Source organism: Trachemys scripta, chromosome 4 (assembly GCF_013100865.1).
Source record: "Trachemys scripta elegans isolate TJP31775 chromosome 4, CAS_Tse_1.0, whole genome shotgun sequence".
NCBI lineage: Eukaryota > Metazoa > Chordata > Testudines > Emydidae > Trachemys > Trachemys scripta.
The window spans coordinates 128398157-128415533 of NC_048301.1; the positions used below are offsets into that span (position 1 = coordinate 128398157).

The 17377-nt window shown below is 44.7% G+C and overlaps 1 protein-coding gene across 5 annotated transcripts in view; it reads right to left on the reverse strand.

Annotated features, from left to right (window-relative positions):
• BRPF3 (bromodomain and PHD finger containing 3) overlaps positions 1 to 17377 on the reverse strand; it is a 45432-nt gene that overhangs the window by 15463 nt on the left and 12592 nt on the right. For 2 of the 5 annotated variants that reach the window (XM_034767453.1, XM_034767457.1), the window contains exons 3-9: positions 16422 to 16578; positions 14649 to 14780; positions 12161 to 12289; positions 11466 to 11778; positions 9338 to 9607; positions 7325 to 7828; positions 3512 to 3608 (exon numbers count right to left, since the gene is read on the reverse strand). In XM_034767453.1, coding sequence (XP_034623344.1) covers positions 3512 to 3608; positions 7325 to 7828; positions 9338 to 9607; positions 11466 to 11778; positions 12161 to 12289; positions 14649 to 14780; positions 16422 to 16578 — 1602 coding nt within the window. The remainder of the gene's footprint in view (positions 1 to 3511; positions 3609 to 7324; positions 7829 to 9337; positions 9608 to 11465; positions 11779 to 12160; positions 12290 to 14648; positions 14781 to 16421; positions 16579 to 17377) is intronic. The other 3 variants (XM_034767455.1, XM_034767456.1, XM_034767454.1) reach the window with 3 other exon arrangements.

The following is a 17377-nucleotide window of genomic DNA, read 5'->3' on the forward strand; positions in this document are numbered from 1 at the left end:
CCAAAGCACAGGCCTTGGTGGTGATGGGGGACTTCAATTACCCAGACATCTGTTGGGAAAATAACACAGCAAGGCACAGATTATTCAACAAGTTCTTGGAATGTATTGGAGACAATTTTTTGTTTCTGAAGGTGGAGAAAGCTACTAGGGGAAGAGGCTGTTCTATATTTGATTTTGACAAATAAGGAGGAACTGGTTGAGGCAGCTTGGGTGAAAGTGATCATGAAATGAGAGAGTTCATAATTCTAAGGAATGGTAGGAGGGAAAACAACCCAATAAAGATAATGGATTTCAAGAAGGCCGACTTTAGTAAACTCAGGGAGTTGGTAGGTAAGATCCCATGGTAAGCGAGTCTAAGGGGAGAAACAGTTCAAGAGAGTCAACAGTTTTTCAAAGCGATATTAGAAATGGCACAAGAGCAAACTATCCCACTGCATAGGAAAGATAGGAAGTATGGCAAGAGACCACCCTGACTTACCCTTTAATGATCTGAAACTCAAAAAAAAGAGTCCTATAAAAAGTGGAAACTAGGTCAAATGACAAAGGATAAATATAAACAAACAACACAAGTATGTATGGACAAAATTAGAAAAGCCAAGGCACAAAACAAGATTAAACTAGCTAGAGTCATAAAGGGTAACAAGAATACATCCTACAAATACACTAGAAGCAAGAGGAAGACCAAAGACAGGGTAGGCCTGTTACTCAGTGGCGGGTGGGGAGGGGAGGGAGGGGAACAATAACAGAAAATGCAGAAATGGCAGAAGTGCTGAATGACCTTTTTGTTTCAGTTTTCTCCAAAAAAGTTTAGTAGCAATTGGACATCTAACACAGTGAAAGTGAGGTAGCATCAGAGGCTAAAATAGGAAAAGAACAAGTTAAAAATTACTTAGACAAGTTAGATGTCTTCAAATCACCAGGGCCTGATGAAATACGTCCTAGAATACTCAAGGAGCTGACTGAGGAGATATCTGAGCCATTAGTGATTATCTTCGAAAAGTCATGGAAGACAGGAGAGATTCCAGAGGAATGGAAAAGGGCAAATATAGTGCGCATCTATAAAAAGGGAAATAAGGACAACCCGGGGAATTACAGACCAGTCAGCTTAACTTCAGTACCCGGAAAAATAATGGAGCAAATAATTAAACAATGAATTTGCAAACACTTAGAAGAGAATAAGGTGGTAAGTAACAGCATGGGTTTGTCGAGAACGAATCGTGTCAAACCAACCTAATAGCTTTCTTTGACAGGGTAACAAGCCTTGTGGAATGGGGGGAAGCAGTAGATATGGTCTATCTTGACTTTAGTAAGGTTTCTGATACTGTCTCGCATGACCACCTCATAAACAAACTAGGGAACTACAACCTAGATGGAGCTACTATAAGGTGGGTGCACAACTAGTTGGAAAACCGTTCCCAGACAATAGGAGGGCATATCAAATGGGGTCCCGCAGAGATCAGTTCTGGATCTGGTTCTGTTCAATATCTTCATCAACGATTTAGATAAATTTGCGGATGATACCAAGCGGGGATGGGTTGCAAGTGCTTTGGAGGATAGGATTAAAATTCAAAATGATCTGGACAAACTATAGAAATTATCTGAATTAAATAGGATGAAATTCACTAGGGACAAATGCAAAGTTGTCCACTAAGGAAAGAACAATCAGTTGCACACATACAAAATGGGAAATGACTGCCTAGGAAGGAGTACTGCGGAAAGGGATCTGGGATCATAGTGGATCACACGCTAAATGTGAGTCAACAGTGTAACACTTGCAAAAAAAGCAAACGTCATTCTGGGATGCATTAGCAGGAGTGTTGTAAGCAAGACACAAGAAGTAATTCTTCTGCTCTACTCCACGCTGATTAGGCCTCAACTGGAGTATTGTGTCCAGTTCCGGGCACCACATTTCAGGAAAGATGTGGACAAATTAGAGAAAGTCCAGAGAACAGAAACAAAAATGATTAAAGGTCTAGAAAACATGACCTATGACGGGAAAAATTAGATTTGTTTAGTCAGAAAAAAAGAAGACTGAGGGGAGACATGATAACAGTTTTCAAGTACATAAAAGGTTTTTACAAGGAGGAGGAAGATTTTCCTCGTTAATCTCTGAGAATAGGACAAGAAGCAATGGGCTTAAATAGCAGCAAGGGCAGTTTAGGTTGGACATTGGAAAAAACATCCTAACTGTAAAAGTGGTTAAGCACTGGAATAAATTGCCTCAGGAGATTGTGGAATCTCTGTCTTTGGAGCTTTTTAAGAGCAGTTTAGATAAACACCTATCAGGGATGGTCTAGATAATACTTAGTGCTGCCATGAGTGCAGGGGACTGGACTAGAAGACCTCTCGAGGTCTCTTTCAGTCCTATGATAGAATTCTATGATCTCACCACACCCCCTTAATAGGTGTAGTATACCTCCTTCTTCAGGGATGGACCCATTACTTTGCTAAGCCTCTACCCTCCCTGTCCTTTTGCTCCTGCAGGGGTGGAAGTCAGAAGCAATCCCTAAGCTCCCTGAAATTGTGACTAGCCCTTACTTGCCACACATGGTATGTGTGCAGGGAAGTGTCTTTGTGTTCCTTCCGACGCAGTCGTGTGAGGATAGGGCACAATCCAGCCCTATAAGTGGTGGGGTGGGTGGGAAGGAATACATTCTTCTCACATGCTGTAGACTGTTTTACAGCCTGCTATCTCAGATCTTCTGAAATATTTGTCAAAGCAATTCAAAAGATTAGTGAGTACTGTGGATTATCTTTCTGCAAAATTGGGCTTTAAAAACAATACTATTTGTGAGTTACAAGAGCATCTAAGAAATTCATGTGCTGGAGAATGAAAGCAGCAGTGCTGGTAAGTGATGGGAGCTCATCTTCACCTCAAGAGGGTTGGGCTAACCAAGCAGGACCTATGTTTCCCCAACTTTGGCTCTCTGGTAATGGATATACCTGTGTAAAAGTGGCTAGAGCACGTACATGCCGATCAGGTGACATGAGTCTACTCTACATCAGTACATCTAAAACATCAAACGCTGTCTTGGGATCTATGAACTGGCTTGAGGACTATATCGGGAGTGTAAAGGGTGCAGATGCAAGAGGCTTTTGGCTCTCAGCCCCAACATTAATACAGAAGTTAAGAAACAATTTGAACAGGATTTTACATAGTGAAGTTGCCTTAGAAAGAAGGGCAAGGAAACCCAGTGAGAACATATAGGACTTACCTACACTTACACTTAGTTTGCAAAAAGCTGGGGTGCAAATCTACCATGCACTAAGTGTCCGGGTGGACCCTACTGCTTCACACTGACAGTGCAATCAGTCCCTAGAGCATTTTGATCCAGTCCATCTCTAAGCGGGATAGCTCAAAGCACTCTATGGAACTTTTAGTGCGCAGCAGTGGGGTCCATGCAGACATTCGGTGTACAGCAAGCTAGTGTGGGGTAGATTTACACCCCAGCTTCGTGTTCGTGTGTAGACAGTATGTATTCTGGGGAAGAGCTCAGCGAAGGGGACTTACCTGCAGGCTTCAAATGCCAGCCCACTGCCAAGGCCGGAGCTGCACTCCGAGTCAGACCCGCTTTCCGTATGTTTCCCAAAGCCGTTGGTCACTCCTGCTGAGAAGACACAAAAGAATCAGCCTAAAGGCCTGGTATGCCTCTCCACGACCCAAGGATGCTTGAAGGGGGAGACCCAGAGGCATCACAACCTGCTCAGGAACTCAAGTATCAGAGGGGTAGCCGTGTTAGTCTGAATCTGTAAAAAGCAACAGAGGGTCCTGTGGCACCTTTAAGACTAACAGAAGTATTGGAGAATAAACTTTCGTGGGTGAATGCCCACTTCAACAGAAGCAAGTAATGGAAATTTCCAGAGGCGGGTATAAATCAGTATGGAGATAACGAGGTTAGTTCAATCAGGGGAGGGTGAGGTGCTCTGCTAGCAGTCATCCTAATGCTCTGGACCCTGCATCTCAGAAGGAGGGTATCATACCGACAGCCAGACTGTTCCCCCCTCACACACACTTTTAAAAAAAGATCTTATTTAACAGCAAAGTGAATGCTAAACTCAGTTTCCCAGACCCAGCAGCAGCCAGCAGGGATCTAGTAAAACAGCTTTTTCCTTAACTCTTTGGAACAATGGTTTAGCTTCAAACAAGGGGTGGTGGTCACTACAGTCACTGGTACATTTCTCCAATCAGTTTCTAACTGTTGATGAGAGGGCACTTCTCGCTCACCTTCCCTCTCCCCAGCACCTGCTGGTCTGTAACTCACTGGGATTACTGGAGGCAAGGCCTCTTGGCTGGACAACCAAACACCTGTCCTGGATAAATGAAGCGCTTTATTTACTGTCCACTGGACAGGCTGAAGAATGACACACACAAATCCTGGGAGCACTGATTGACTGCTATGTCTACCCACGGCTAAACGTGAAAACAGGCCTCTCGCCTCTGTTCCCTTGGAAAGCTGCAGTCCCCCCACATTTCATACAAAAGGAGCCCGCTATGGCATACCAGTATGGGGTGCAACTAGCAAAGCAGCGTCAGAGGAGACCCAAAGCAAACAAATCATCGGCTTCTTCTGGGGCTGTCTGAAAAGAAAACGAGGCAGGAGCCCAGTTTTAGCGTCCGGCTGTGTCAGATGTGCCCATTAGTCAATGCACCCAGGATTTTCAAGCTCAGATCAACAGCTTACCCATCAGTTCCAAGGTGCTTTACAACAGTGGTCTCCAAACTTTTTTGATCGCACACCCCTACCAGTACAAAATTTTTGAACATGCACCCCCCGCCATGCCGAAGCCAAAAAAAAAAAGCCGCTCGGACTCCCACCCGAACTGCCGAAGCAAAAAAAAAAAAACCAGCTGCTCGGATAGTCCGCCCGAACTCTCCACTTTGGAGACCACTGCTTTACAAAGGTGATTGAGCATGATTACCTCCACTTTAAGGATGGGGAAACTGAGGCACAGAGCGGCAACGTAGTTTGCTCAAATTCACACAGAAAGTCAGTGGCAGAGCTGGGAACTGAACTCCAGAATCCTGACTCCCAGTCTGGTGTCATATCTGCTGGAACACTAATGGTAACTCATTCTGGCTACAACTAACAACTACAGGGATAATTGTATTTTTTTTGCTAGGAAACCAAATCCGAGATCTAGAAAAGGACACCTTAGATAAAACCTTCTACCTTGGATTTCTGGATTTCCAATGCATAGGTCACTTGAATAAGCTAAGAGTGTAAGGAAGCATAAGGAAGCAACGGTCCACGGGTAGACCAAATCTCCCTCTACCATCTTTCTCTCAGGCCATTTCAAATGTCACTTTAACAATGAAACGGAATATTTAAACTTATTCCTCTGAACTCTAATATCCAAAGTTGGAAACACTCCCTGAGCTGCCCGGTTTTTCATTCTATACAATTGCAGAATTTACCAATTCAACAAAACATAACCCACATTGCAAGGACGTGGTGTTCTCTGATAAATAAATACAAATGCAGGATCATCTTTCAGCTTACACAAGAAACCATAAGGAGACACAAACTCCAAAGAACAGGCAGGGACACACCTACAGTGAATAGCCAGTGAGGGCTTACAGGTCACCTCGGAGGCTGAGCACCATCATATGAGATGCATTCCATGGACACCAGAAGCAAAATTCAGAACTGGTGTTAGCAGATGCAACTCCATAGATTTCACCTGGACTGAATCTGGCTCTAGATACCAGGTCACACAAGTTTCAAACCAGGCTGTCAGAATTCTAACAGGAATAAATGTGACACTTCAGAGATGATCACCATATGCCTGTGTCAATGTCACTACAATCTCTGAACCAGTAAATATGGAACAAGGAGCCACAAGAAACATATTTCTGGGAGTAACCTGGTTCTAGTAAGACAGGTCATGCTGACCTATACGCTTCAGCGGTAGTGCAAACCCTATATACTACATACACTCCTAACATTAAGATAAATCAGCCAGGTTTGAAGTTGGGGAAGGGACTGGATCAAAAAAGCAACATTTCAGCTCATAGGAAAAAGAAGTAAACACCTGTTCAGCAGTGGACTTCCTGATATCCTACCTAACTTTTTCTTCTTTCTTAATTTCATCCTCTTACTCAGCTAAACCTAAGCCCACCTTGGACAGCTTTAAATCATTCTTCTCTGTCCTTTAAGTATCTGTTGTGTGTCTCCCAACCAGGAGTCACTGCTTAAACAAACTGTACTTAACTCATTTCTTTTAATCTTTCCTGATAAGTCAATTCCACCATTCTGATTACTTTTCTCTAAACTCTCTCCAATTTGTTAACATCTTTCTGGCTGCGAGATGTCCTTGAATGATTGCAATATTCCAGGTGCAAGCTCACTAAAGTCTTACAAACAGAGGTTACTCTTATCTCCCTGCCCTGTGATGCTTCTGAATATGCAGCCCAAAATCACATTAACTTTATTTGCCATCTGATCTTTTTCCAGGTCCCCCCGTCGGTCATTATTTTTGCTTTGAATTGTTTTCACTCAGGTGCTCCCCCACACTTGGCAGCATCCTAAATTGGATCTCGTTTAGCATTTCCCACGCACATTTTGAACCACTAGAAGGGCCCTTTGTATTTTTCTCTTCTCTCCAGTTTTTGTGAGTTGGGACCATCTGTAAATTTAATTTAATTTAACATAGTAATGTCTCATCCAACACCAGATACCATGCTACGGAGAGCAGAGGCCCCTAAACCTCTATGGCCCCCCAGTACATTATGCTCCCCCGTCAGGGCCTTGGAGAGATGCCAGGGCCTAAACAAGTCATCGCTGTGGTAGGGAACTCTCACTCCTAGAGGGGGTCCGTCCATGTTCAGCTTTTAAGGCAGAGGGGAGTGCAGGAAAGCATGCATTTCTAAACCACTACTGGGGACTTTACTCAACCAGACACTTCTAAGAAGCCCTACATTCAAAAATAAATAAATCACCTGCTGAGATATTAGTGCCAGGCTCACTGGGAGGTGGAAGAAGAGATGCAGCCTTTGTTGAGTAAAGGGGAAGCTCGCACACTTGCAAGCCACTTTCCCTCCACCACTTCTTGGCTGGCTACTAGAGTGCAATTCCTCTGGATAGATTCCTACCTAACCATAGTTTCCCCCTATTTATTTAGCACTGGAGTCCTACGATGCCCACTAATCACCAATCAGTTCAACAACCCCTTTGCAATGACTAAAGGAAGCAGCTGACCCTATGGGAGTTTGGAGACCATCTTTACAAAGGCAGCTGTGCCAGCTGGCCAAGAGAGTGGTGACCAGGCAGCCCTGCCCAGACTAGCTCCAGACATCAGAGGAAGAAAAGCCCAGCGGAGTCACCTGTCTCTCCTGACTGCCTGGGGGATTTCTCGCCATCACTCGCGCTGCAGCTCCCACTCCGCAGCCGTTTCCGGGCTTGTCGTTCGCCCTCCGCACTGGAGGGGGAAAGCTGTCCGCTCTGGCTGTGGTCCTCTCCGTTCTCCAGGGGGCAGTCCAGGCCCCTCTGCAGCTTCACCCCATTCTTAGCTTTTTTAAAAAGGACAGACGTACGCCTGCCCACGCCACTGAACGGGGGGCTGGCAGGAGCGTCCATGGCCTGAAGGGCCAGTCCGTTCAGCCCGTTGTCACTGAGCAAGCGTTGGAAAGCGTGGCTCTCCCTCTGTAGCGCCTTCTTATCAAAGAGTTCGCCCTCCGATTTCATCCGCTTCTGCAGTCTGTTCAAGGATTTGCTTTCACTGATGGGTTTGAGCGTTGGAGGGTCCTGCAGAGAGTCCAGCTCAGACAGGGAGGGTGCGGGTCCCGTGGGCTCCAGGGTGGGTGGATGTGGGGGCTTGGTGTCATCTGCTAAAGAAAGAAAGAACCTGCTTGAACATTTTAGAAAGTGTTATTCCCAAAAATACTGACAGCAACTCTACCCCTTTCCTATGGCGGCAGGAAAGCCATGGGCTCAAATGATAACAGACGCCTGTCATTCTCCCTTACGGAAGGCACCCCGATAAAGATACAGGTCAGAACTAGAGTGCCCCCAGATGGAGAGCAAGTCCATCTTCTTCCACACTAGATCCAGCTGCCATGTCGGTTGCATGCCTCATATCTCTACGGCCACTATCTGGGTATTTTATTTCCAATGTATGAAAGAACAACCTCAGATAGTAAGACACAGCAAAGCAGGGGAGTGACAGATGTGAGACACTGGAAGCGTAGAAACTTCTAAAGACTATTATTTAGAGATATGCCATACACCGTAGGCACAGGGATTATTCATAAACTTGTGCTTCTATAAATGTTATATGCATTTTTGTGAGTGAGAGATTGTATTTAAGCTCCACGGGGGGGAGGGTTATCAAGCTTCCTCCAGGGACTACAAACAGAGGGAGATAATTACTGCAAATCCAGTGACAAAACTCCAGAGAAGTACCACCCCTGGGAGGAATTGCATAAACTGGTTCAGGCCAGGTTTGAGAGGCCAGCAGACAAAAAAAGGGCTTTTGGTATAAAGAAGGAGCCTGAACTGAGCCACAGCGCCTCATTTTGAACCTCAAACTGACATGAAACTGTAACCAAGAGGGTAAAACTCCGCTGGAAAGGTCTGAAGGACTTTGGGAACCTACCAGGGCTCTATCTGGAAGATGGGCTACACCTGGTAAGCGTTGCATGAGTGTAGACTGTATTGTTTTATGTTCTGTTTTCTCTCTATTGCTTTTGTCTTAAAATAAATGTACTACACTTTGTGAAAGCTAGCTAGTCAATGGTAATGCTGTCAGAGTCCCTGGGAGAGCACGAACCACAGGTGCTGAACTACGGTCAGACCTGCTGGGATAGCCATAGAGAATAACAGGGGGATAGCAAGCCTAAATCCCCAGCCCAAAGAGAGAGGGACGGGGGTCTCCACCCATACAGAAATGATGGCTGAGATCTGAGACCTAAAGGAACATCCCTTGAGCAGACCACGGGAGGGGGCAGAGGTGCAGTGTAACCCAACCTGTGACATACTCCTCCAACCTCTCCTCTCATACTCTTCCAGCCTTTCCTGAAAGGCTTGTAACCCCATTCCCAATTCCAATCCCTCAAACGATATAATCCCGGCAGCAGAAATCTATGGCCTATTCCAATCGATAAAGTACCATGAAGTATCAGGAAGGTTTCTGATGCCCTACATCCCTTGGACAGCCTGCTCCAGATTGTTTTAAAAATTCGTTACATGTGGCCCATACCTCTTTCTGATACAATAAACGCACTTTCCCAGCGCACAGATGAATGATACAATCATCTAGCCAGTCCTCTGCAATCCCCAACAGGTTTCCCTTCCTGCCCAGGTTGCAGTGTTCTCCATTTCCCTTGGAAACCTCTCACCTTTCTCCCCATCATCGTCCTGCTCTCCCCTTAGCGGTTTGTCCAGCCCCTCCTCCCGCGAGGCAGGCTCTCCATTTGGCATGGTCTTGTTCTGTTGCTGGGCCAGCTTTTGCCGGATGGAGTTGATCTCACGTCTCAAGAGCCGGATGCGTCGGGTCCGGGCGCCGCTGGACCTCATGGTGCTCACCATGTCCAGCTTCTCCAGCAACTCTTTCAATTGCGCCTCCAGGGAAAGGTGAGCCCGATTCTCGGGGACGAGAATGTTGTCCACTGCACCAAGAAGAGAAGCAATGTTAAGAAGTGATTGCTGACACCTCGTGTACTCAAAGAGTGAAAGAAAGGCGCTCTGTTCCTTGGAGGAGGAAATTCCACTGTACCCAAACCAACCATTCCACGTCACAGCCATGCATCTAACTATAAGGATAATTATATCCTTTCAAGGCAGCTTGTGGAATCCCTGTCATTGGAGGTTTTTAAGCACCGGTTGGACAAACACCTATCAGGGCTGGTCTAGGTTTACTTGGTCCTGCGTCAGTGCAGGGTACTGGACTAGATGACCTCTCAAGTTCTCTTCCAGCCCTACATTTGTATGATTCTTCTCATCAATGCTATTTGCGAACGCTATGCCACTGGTGGAGGACTGAAGAATTCTCAGGATCACATTCCAAGAGGGATGCGTCCTTTAGGAAGCAGATCACAGACAGAGAGCGAGCTCCATGGGAGGGATGGGAAGCAGTAGTCTGAACTAAGTTCAGCAAAGTTATTTCGTACTGCATGGGGTTGGGAACAAATGCTACAGAGATGCAGATTCGTCTCATGATGGTTTCTACAACTGAAGCAATCATAAGTTCAGGCCATGCCAGAAATAAATGTCCCTGTGACAAGACTGTTGCTACGGTGTTTTCGGTATTCTGGGTCACAATCCCACCATACCTATGCTGTCCCCTTCACAAAGAATTCCTCCCATCCCCCTGCCTCAACTCCTTCAGAACATGCCAATTCTTTGGCTACCCAGATTGACCTTGTTGAGAGAGGGCATGTGGTCATTATGTCCAGTGCAAGGAGAAGGGTGAAATGAGGTTAGATTGGGCTATCTGCAGTTGTGACTCTAAATAATCATGGAAATTAGAAATGGAAGACACCCTCCCATTCCAGCTGCTGGCCAGGACAGGATTGTCCCTACAATAAACTGCCCTACAAGCATGTAACTGATTTCTCTGTGAGATGCACTGGAATGCCTTTCTCATACATTTTAAATTCCAATAAACCAGCCTCCCAACCTAGGTAGAGGTCGGGGAATGGTGGGCCAATTATATAAAGTACAAGGCAGCCTAAACCTGCATGAATTCATCTTTTCAAGGCTCTTTAAAAATACCCAATTTACACTATAGCCGTGGCACGTGGATTCCACAGCAAATAGTGAGCCCGTGGTCTTGTGGTCTGGGACTAAGGGGAGCTGGCTTCAATACCCGGCTCTACCACAAACTTCATAGAATATCAGGGTTGGAAGGGACCTCAGGAGGTCATCTAGTCCAACCTTCCTCTGTGACCTTGGGCAAATCACTTAATCTTTCCATGCCTCAGCTTCCCATCTGTAAAATGGGGATTAAAAATGTTTCCCTGACTCACAGGGAGTGTTGTGAGGATAAATTTGTGATTGTTAGATGCATACAGCTGGATTTTCAAAATAGCTCAAGGCCACATTTCCAAGTGCCTGGCATCCCCAATCAGGGCCAGCTTTTCCAAAGTGCTCAACAGCCAGCAGATCCCATTGCAGCACTGCAGACTTTCAAACGAGCTCAGCACACTACGGGGCTCTTTTGAGAAGCTGCCCACTTATTTAAGTTCCTAAAGAGGAGCTAAGATTGTCTGAAAACCTGTCCCTGGAAGTGGGTGTTAAACTCATCTGAAATCTGGCCCTTAGATGCTACAATAATGGGAGCCATATAAGTGCCTATATAGGTAAATGGATGTGCCCAAATCTTACACCTCAAATGGTGGGTACAGTTATAGCCCAGCCAAAGTAACATGGTCAGAATGATGGCTGGTCCTACACACAGAGTCTAGGAGTCTGGCTTTTACTGGACTATTTGCCAATCCTAAAAATAAACAGCCCAGGGGAACTCACCATCCTCCCAAGAAAAGCGATAAAAGTCTTCCGTTTTGGGTGACTCGGGCAGGTGAATCCCCACATCAGTGTCAAAGCCGATGTTTTCAGCCTGCCGTCGCGCATGGCGTAATATCGCTCCTCCGAGGTCTCTCAGCCGGACAGCTGCTCGGTGGAAAATCGTGTCTTTAGCATTATACCTCATGCAGTTGGTAACTATAAGGTTAAAGTCTTCCTCAAACTCATCCAAGGTTCGGTACAGGTGGGACTCCAGCTTCCGCCTCATGGTGGAAAAATCCATTGGATTGGAAATGAATTCCAGGTAATCTGGAACCTAAACATATAAAACCTGTACAATTACAAAAACCATTTACTAGCCAACCAGAGCGCATCCATCATAAGCACTCTTAATGTCCTTTCCACCTGCAGAAGGGGTAGTGTCTCCAATGCACATATACTCCACCCAATTGAGCCAGATGTGCCCCGGCTCTGCAGAATGAAATTACTTGACTGAGATGCTGTAGTAAGCTTCCTGAAAACAATGCCTAGGATACCCCGTGTGAGCCTCCTTTAGAAATTCTTTAGCTCATGCTAACTGAGGACAAAGATGGTCTGAGCTCTCTCAAAACAATGCCCTGCCCCTGCCAACTATGACACCATGTGAGCTTCCTCCCATCTTCAAAGCAGTGCCCTTAGCTTATAGGAAAGATACTTGCCTCATTCAGGTTAACGGGCTCTGCAAAAATCTGAGCCGGATCCTTCTCCTGCAGCAGGTCCAAAGTTGTGCGCAGCAGCACATTGAAAGGAGTCAGCTGTAACTCCATAGCAGCCTGTTGAACTTTGACCTGGGAATGGTGGAAAGGAATCACATGCAGTTATCAAAAATGGAAAATGCAAGTGGCATTTCCCTTACTTCCATTAAATTCCATTCCATTCACTGACAGCAACCTCAGACCTTTTTAAACTCGTTTCTGAAGCACGTTTGATCAAGTGCTTGTTTCTTCTGTTTGTAATGTAGAAATTAACAAAAATACTGTGCAGTATACTGAGTGATATAGTTAAAGAAGTTGCCTTCTTACAGTCTTAATAAAAATAATTACAGTCCAAGTTTAATATCTGATACATCCTCTATCGGGGAACTAAACCTTGTAAACTGGGGCGCTCCTAGTTAGTCTATCTCATAACACTAGAACAAGGGGAAACCCAATGAAATTAAAAGGCAACACATGTAAAACTGATAACAGGGAACACCTTTTAACACCACACAAAGTAACCCATGGAATTCCCAGCCTCAAAATATAAGATCAATTAGCAGGATTGTTTTTTTTTTTAAAGGATAAAAGATTTAGGCATTTTTATATGAATAGCAACATCCAGGGTTACATTAGACAAAATAAATAGATTATAAGGGATATAAACTCTCATGTTTCTGGGCGTAAGCCAATCACTAACTAGAAAGACTCTAGAGGTAGGCTATTCAATAGTTGTCCATCAGAAGGTTTCATGCTCCTTCCTCTGAAGCATCTACTACTGGTTGATTTCAGAGACAGGATAATGGACTAGATGGACCATTGATCTGATCTGATCTGGCTGTGTTTCTACTTCAAGGACAATGGAACTGAATGAAAAAATATATTCCTCCTTTAATTTCTTAAGGTCCCTGATACTACAGTCCTTCTGTATGGCATTAAAATCACCAACCCAATGTCTATGGAAAGGACTTCTACTTATGTGAGGCAAACTTTATTTTGTGTGTTAAATGACAAGACAGCAACAGTAAGAGCCTGGACGACAACACAGAAAGAGCTTTACAGTGACAGCATGATTATACTGTATTTCCCACAACATCAAAGATGAATCTGTATGAAGACCAAAAGCTAGGACTGCCAAGAATGTATATTATACACATCTAAAAGCTGTGCTGAGAAGCAGTTCCAGCTACCTGAAAGGGGGTTCCAAAGAGGATGGATCTAGACTGTTCTCAGTGGTACCAGATGACAGAACAAGGAGCAATGGTCTCAAGTTGCAGTGGGGGAGGTCTAGGTTGGATATTAGGAAACACTATTTCACTAGGAGGGTGGTGAAGCACTGGAATGGGTTACTTAGGGAGGTGGTGGAATCTCCTTCCTTAGCGGTTTTTAAGGTCAGGCTTGACAAAGCCCTGGCTGGGATGATTTAGTTGGGAATTGGTCCTGCTTTGAGCAGGGGGTTGGACTAGATGACCTCCTGAGGTCCCTTCCAACCCTGATACTCTATGATTCTATGATTCCATGGTAACTTTTCCTTTCCAAACTATACTGAAATTTCACTAAACTGTTTAGGATGTAGTTACCTGTGATACAGACACATCAAGATATCAAAAGCAAAAGGAAACAAACAAAGGAATGATTTTTTACCCTCCCACCCAAAGGATGTCAGCATTCACAGCAGGATAACCCCACTCCTGTAAGTCAGGAACAACATAAACAGGATGAACCAGTGCTGGCCCCATCTGAAGATCTCAGTCAAAAAATGGATGGAGTCCAGTCAGCTGTCACTAGAAAGGATTTCCAACTGGACAAGCTCATAAGCAAAGTAAATAATATTGAAACCAGGATGGAGAGTGTGGAAGAAATCTGACCACGCAAGCTGGTATAAGCTTGAAAAACTGCAAGGACAAAAGAGAAAACTTTCCAGGTTAGTAAATGGTTTAAGTTTAAAACTGCCTCTCTCACAAAAAAAAAAAAAAAAAAAACCCAACAACAACACCTCAAGGTAAGACATGGGAATCTTTGCCTTACCAAATGGAGAGGAGGAGGGTTTAGGATCATTCTTGGTGTGACGGTTACCAAAATACTGGAATAAACATTAAAGAAGATCTAGTTTCTGTTGCACAAGCATCTGGTGCATGCTCAGGACAGAAATAGCAGGGGTGTTGCAGGTCATGATTCAAATGCACAGGTATATAAAGAAGCTTGCACAGCACAGTGCCATCAGTCAGCCTCTCCCGAGCACTGCAAGTCAGCAAGGGTCTGATCTGCAGAGGTACTGAGCACCTGTATCTCCCTCAGACCTCAATGGGAGTTGTAGGTGCTCAGCACTTCTGCAGATCAGAACCTGTGCAAAGAGAAAAAGATTTAAGAAAAGCTGCTGTGTTTCATTTCCTCTTCCAGCTGCAAGTGGAGAGGCGCATGAGGCTGCAGGAAAGGCCCAGGATCTACCTACCTGTTCCCGTTTGAGTTTCTCCCTCTTACGGATCAGCTCAATGAGCAACCGTGCTCTCTCCAAATCATGCCGCAGTTTCTGCCAGTACTTCAGTTCCTCCTTCACTGCACTGGTCTTCTCATCCTGCTCCTTCTGTCAGGGGTAACAGTGGGATGAGATGAAATGCACATACAGACTTCTTATGTTGTCTACTTTTTCCAAGTGTCTCCGCTCCCATACTCTTCCTCCTGTCTACTTCCATTTCTATTAGACCCCATCCACACTACAAAATCGACTGGGTTTAAGCAGTATACTTAAATAGCAACCTGATCATGGTAAAACAGGCATTTGGTCTTGTCTGTGTGGACAGGTCTAAACCAGGTTATAACCACATTCCAGAAATAAGATCTAGTCCATGTTCACTCGCACTCTCACTCCTTTTATATAAAAGTCATTATTATTTACACTACCACTGAGCTTGGTGACCCATTGTGTTAGGTGCTGTACATAGTAGGAATGGTCTTTACCCCAAAGAGTTTACAACCTCGACAGACAGGGTTTAGTCTGTATGTATGGGAGAAAGGAAGTATTAACTCCTTTTTTACAGATGGGGAACTGAGGCACAGAGAGAATAAACAAGTTGCCCAAAGTCACACAGGAAGAGTCAGAACTGGAGTCAGAGCTGAACTCAGATCTCCCAAGTTCCAACCCCGTTCCTCAACTACACAGCCAGCCTTCCTCTCTTAAGGTCCTTTTCTTTGCTTTTCAATTAATGACAAGAACATACTGATGTATAAATGCTCACCTGAGACAACCAATAAAAGACAAACACAAAGGAAGTACTGATGATTTACATTTGTATAGTGTCTTTCACCCAGAAGCATTAATTTACAATGACTACTTACTGAAAACTGCTAAATCAACATATTAAGGAAATTTTGCACTCAAATTAAATTTTGCATTAGTCAGTCAGAAGTCACCACACAAATCAAATCTGTGATTTCCACTAAATATGGTAAAAATATATGTGCACAATATACACAATGCTCCACAAAGAAGTTTTACAGCATACAGGAATCACTTGACTTCACTACCTCATCAGCTACCACTGGTCTGGAACGCAGCCACTGTTTAACACTGCATGTCAGTTCAGAAGAGGAAGCGAAAAAGGCTATATCTGATTATTATTTAAATAGGGCCATAAATGTGCATTGGAGGATTTGAAATTGAAGCCGCAGGAGGAATTACCCAAATTGGGATTCGGCCAGGATTCTGTAGCTAACACCTCTTGTCTTGTGAATGGGATCTTTAATAGTGCTTAGTTTTATGATTCATCTGAAAGATGGTCCCACCAGCAGCACATCACACACTAGCACAATCCCAGGGCACTGATTCCATTCTGACTCACGAGGAAGAGTGCCACCCACTGAATCACCAGCACCATTTGTTGCAGCACAATGGATCTCCCATTCAAGTACTGACCTGGCCTGACTCCTTGAGTGTACCAACAGAAGGCAGCATAGATTAAGAAAGAGCACTCCTTCTCCATTGTAATTACCTTAAAGAACAGGGTGTTTCTCTAGTTCTACCGCTCATACCCATCCCAAATCCCCAATTCAATACCCAGAACTCATCACCTGACTGCACCTCTGCCAGTGCTCAAAGTTGAATTACATTTTTCCAGTTTCTTCACCCTGCTCCCCTTTCCAGTTTACCCCAAACTTATTTCCTCACCCACATTCCTCTTCTCTGCCCAGCTGCTACAGCATGTGGTACTGGAATGAGGGGTGGTACCTGCTCTGCGTTTCTTTGGGACTGCAAGTGAGAGTGGAGGCGCCGGATCAGAGGGACACCGTTCCTCGCCTGGCGCTTCAGCAGCCAGTAGTTGTGTAGCCGCTGCATAAACTGGTTCTTCCTCTGGAGAGAGAGTCCACTGCAAATTTTATTCAACCTATAGGAAACAAACCAGATCAGCAAGCAGACTACCCCGCACATCAAAGCAATCATCAACTTCTATGGACCATGATGGCACATGTTAAGATCTCCTGCTGCAGTAACAGTGTAGCACAATTTTGCAATGTTGTGTCAATATGCGTAAGAACCATACACCTAATCCACACCAGTCTGTGCCAATCTAGGGTCTTTCAGCTGTGAAGATAGCCATCTCTGCCTTCAGGAATGTATTGTTATTTTAACAGCAGCTCCGCTGGAGGCTCTTACCAAACAATAGTCATAGCAGGGTGAGAAGTATCCAATCACCAATTCAGCTCCAAGGGAGCAGTTAACTTTACTAGAGTCATTTAAGTTTCACATTATTAAGCGAGGCACACTAGGGAACAAACTCAAATGGAGTCCCAGGACAATATTCTTAACCATGTAATAATTATTAAACCATTTCTGTGTTTGTGCAGCACCCAGCACATTGGGGTCCTGGCCCACGACTAGGACTCCGAGGTGCTATGATAATACAAATAATAAACAATACATTGTATCTGAGCCGTTTCCAACAGAACATCTATTAAAATATATGGGGCATCTGGCTGCACTTTCCAAGATGCTAAAAGAAAATAGAGCACCATCCCTGCTCCGTGAGCGTGTCCTGGCCGAAATACACTAGGCCAAATTCACAGCTGCTATGACAATGATGCATTCGGCTCATTAAGCAGGATGCTTAGGAGCCATGAAGTGAGGAGTCAAAATACAGTGGCTTTAGATCAATAGGAAGCTACTTTCCATTGAGGCCCTGTTCA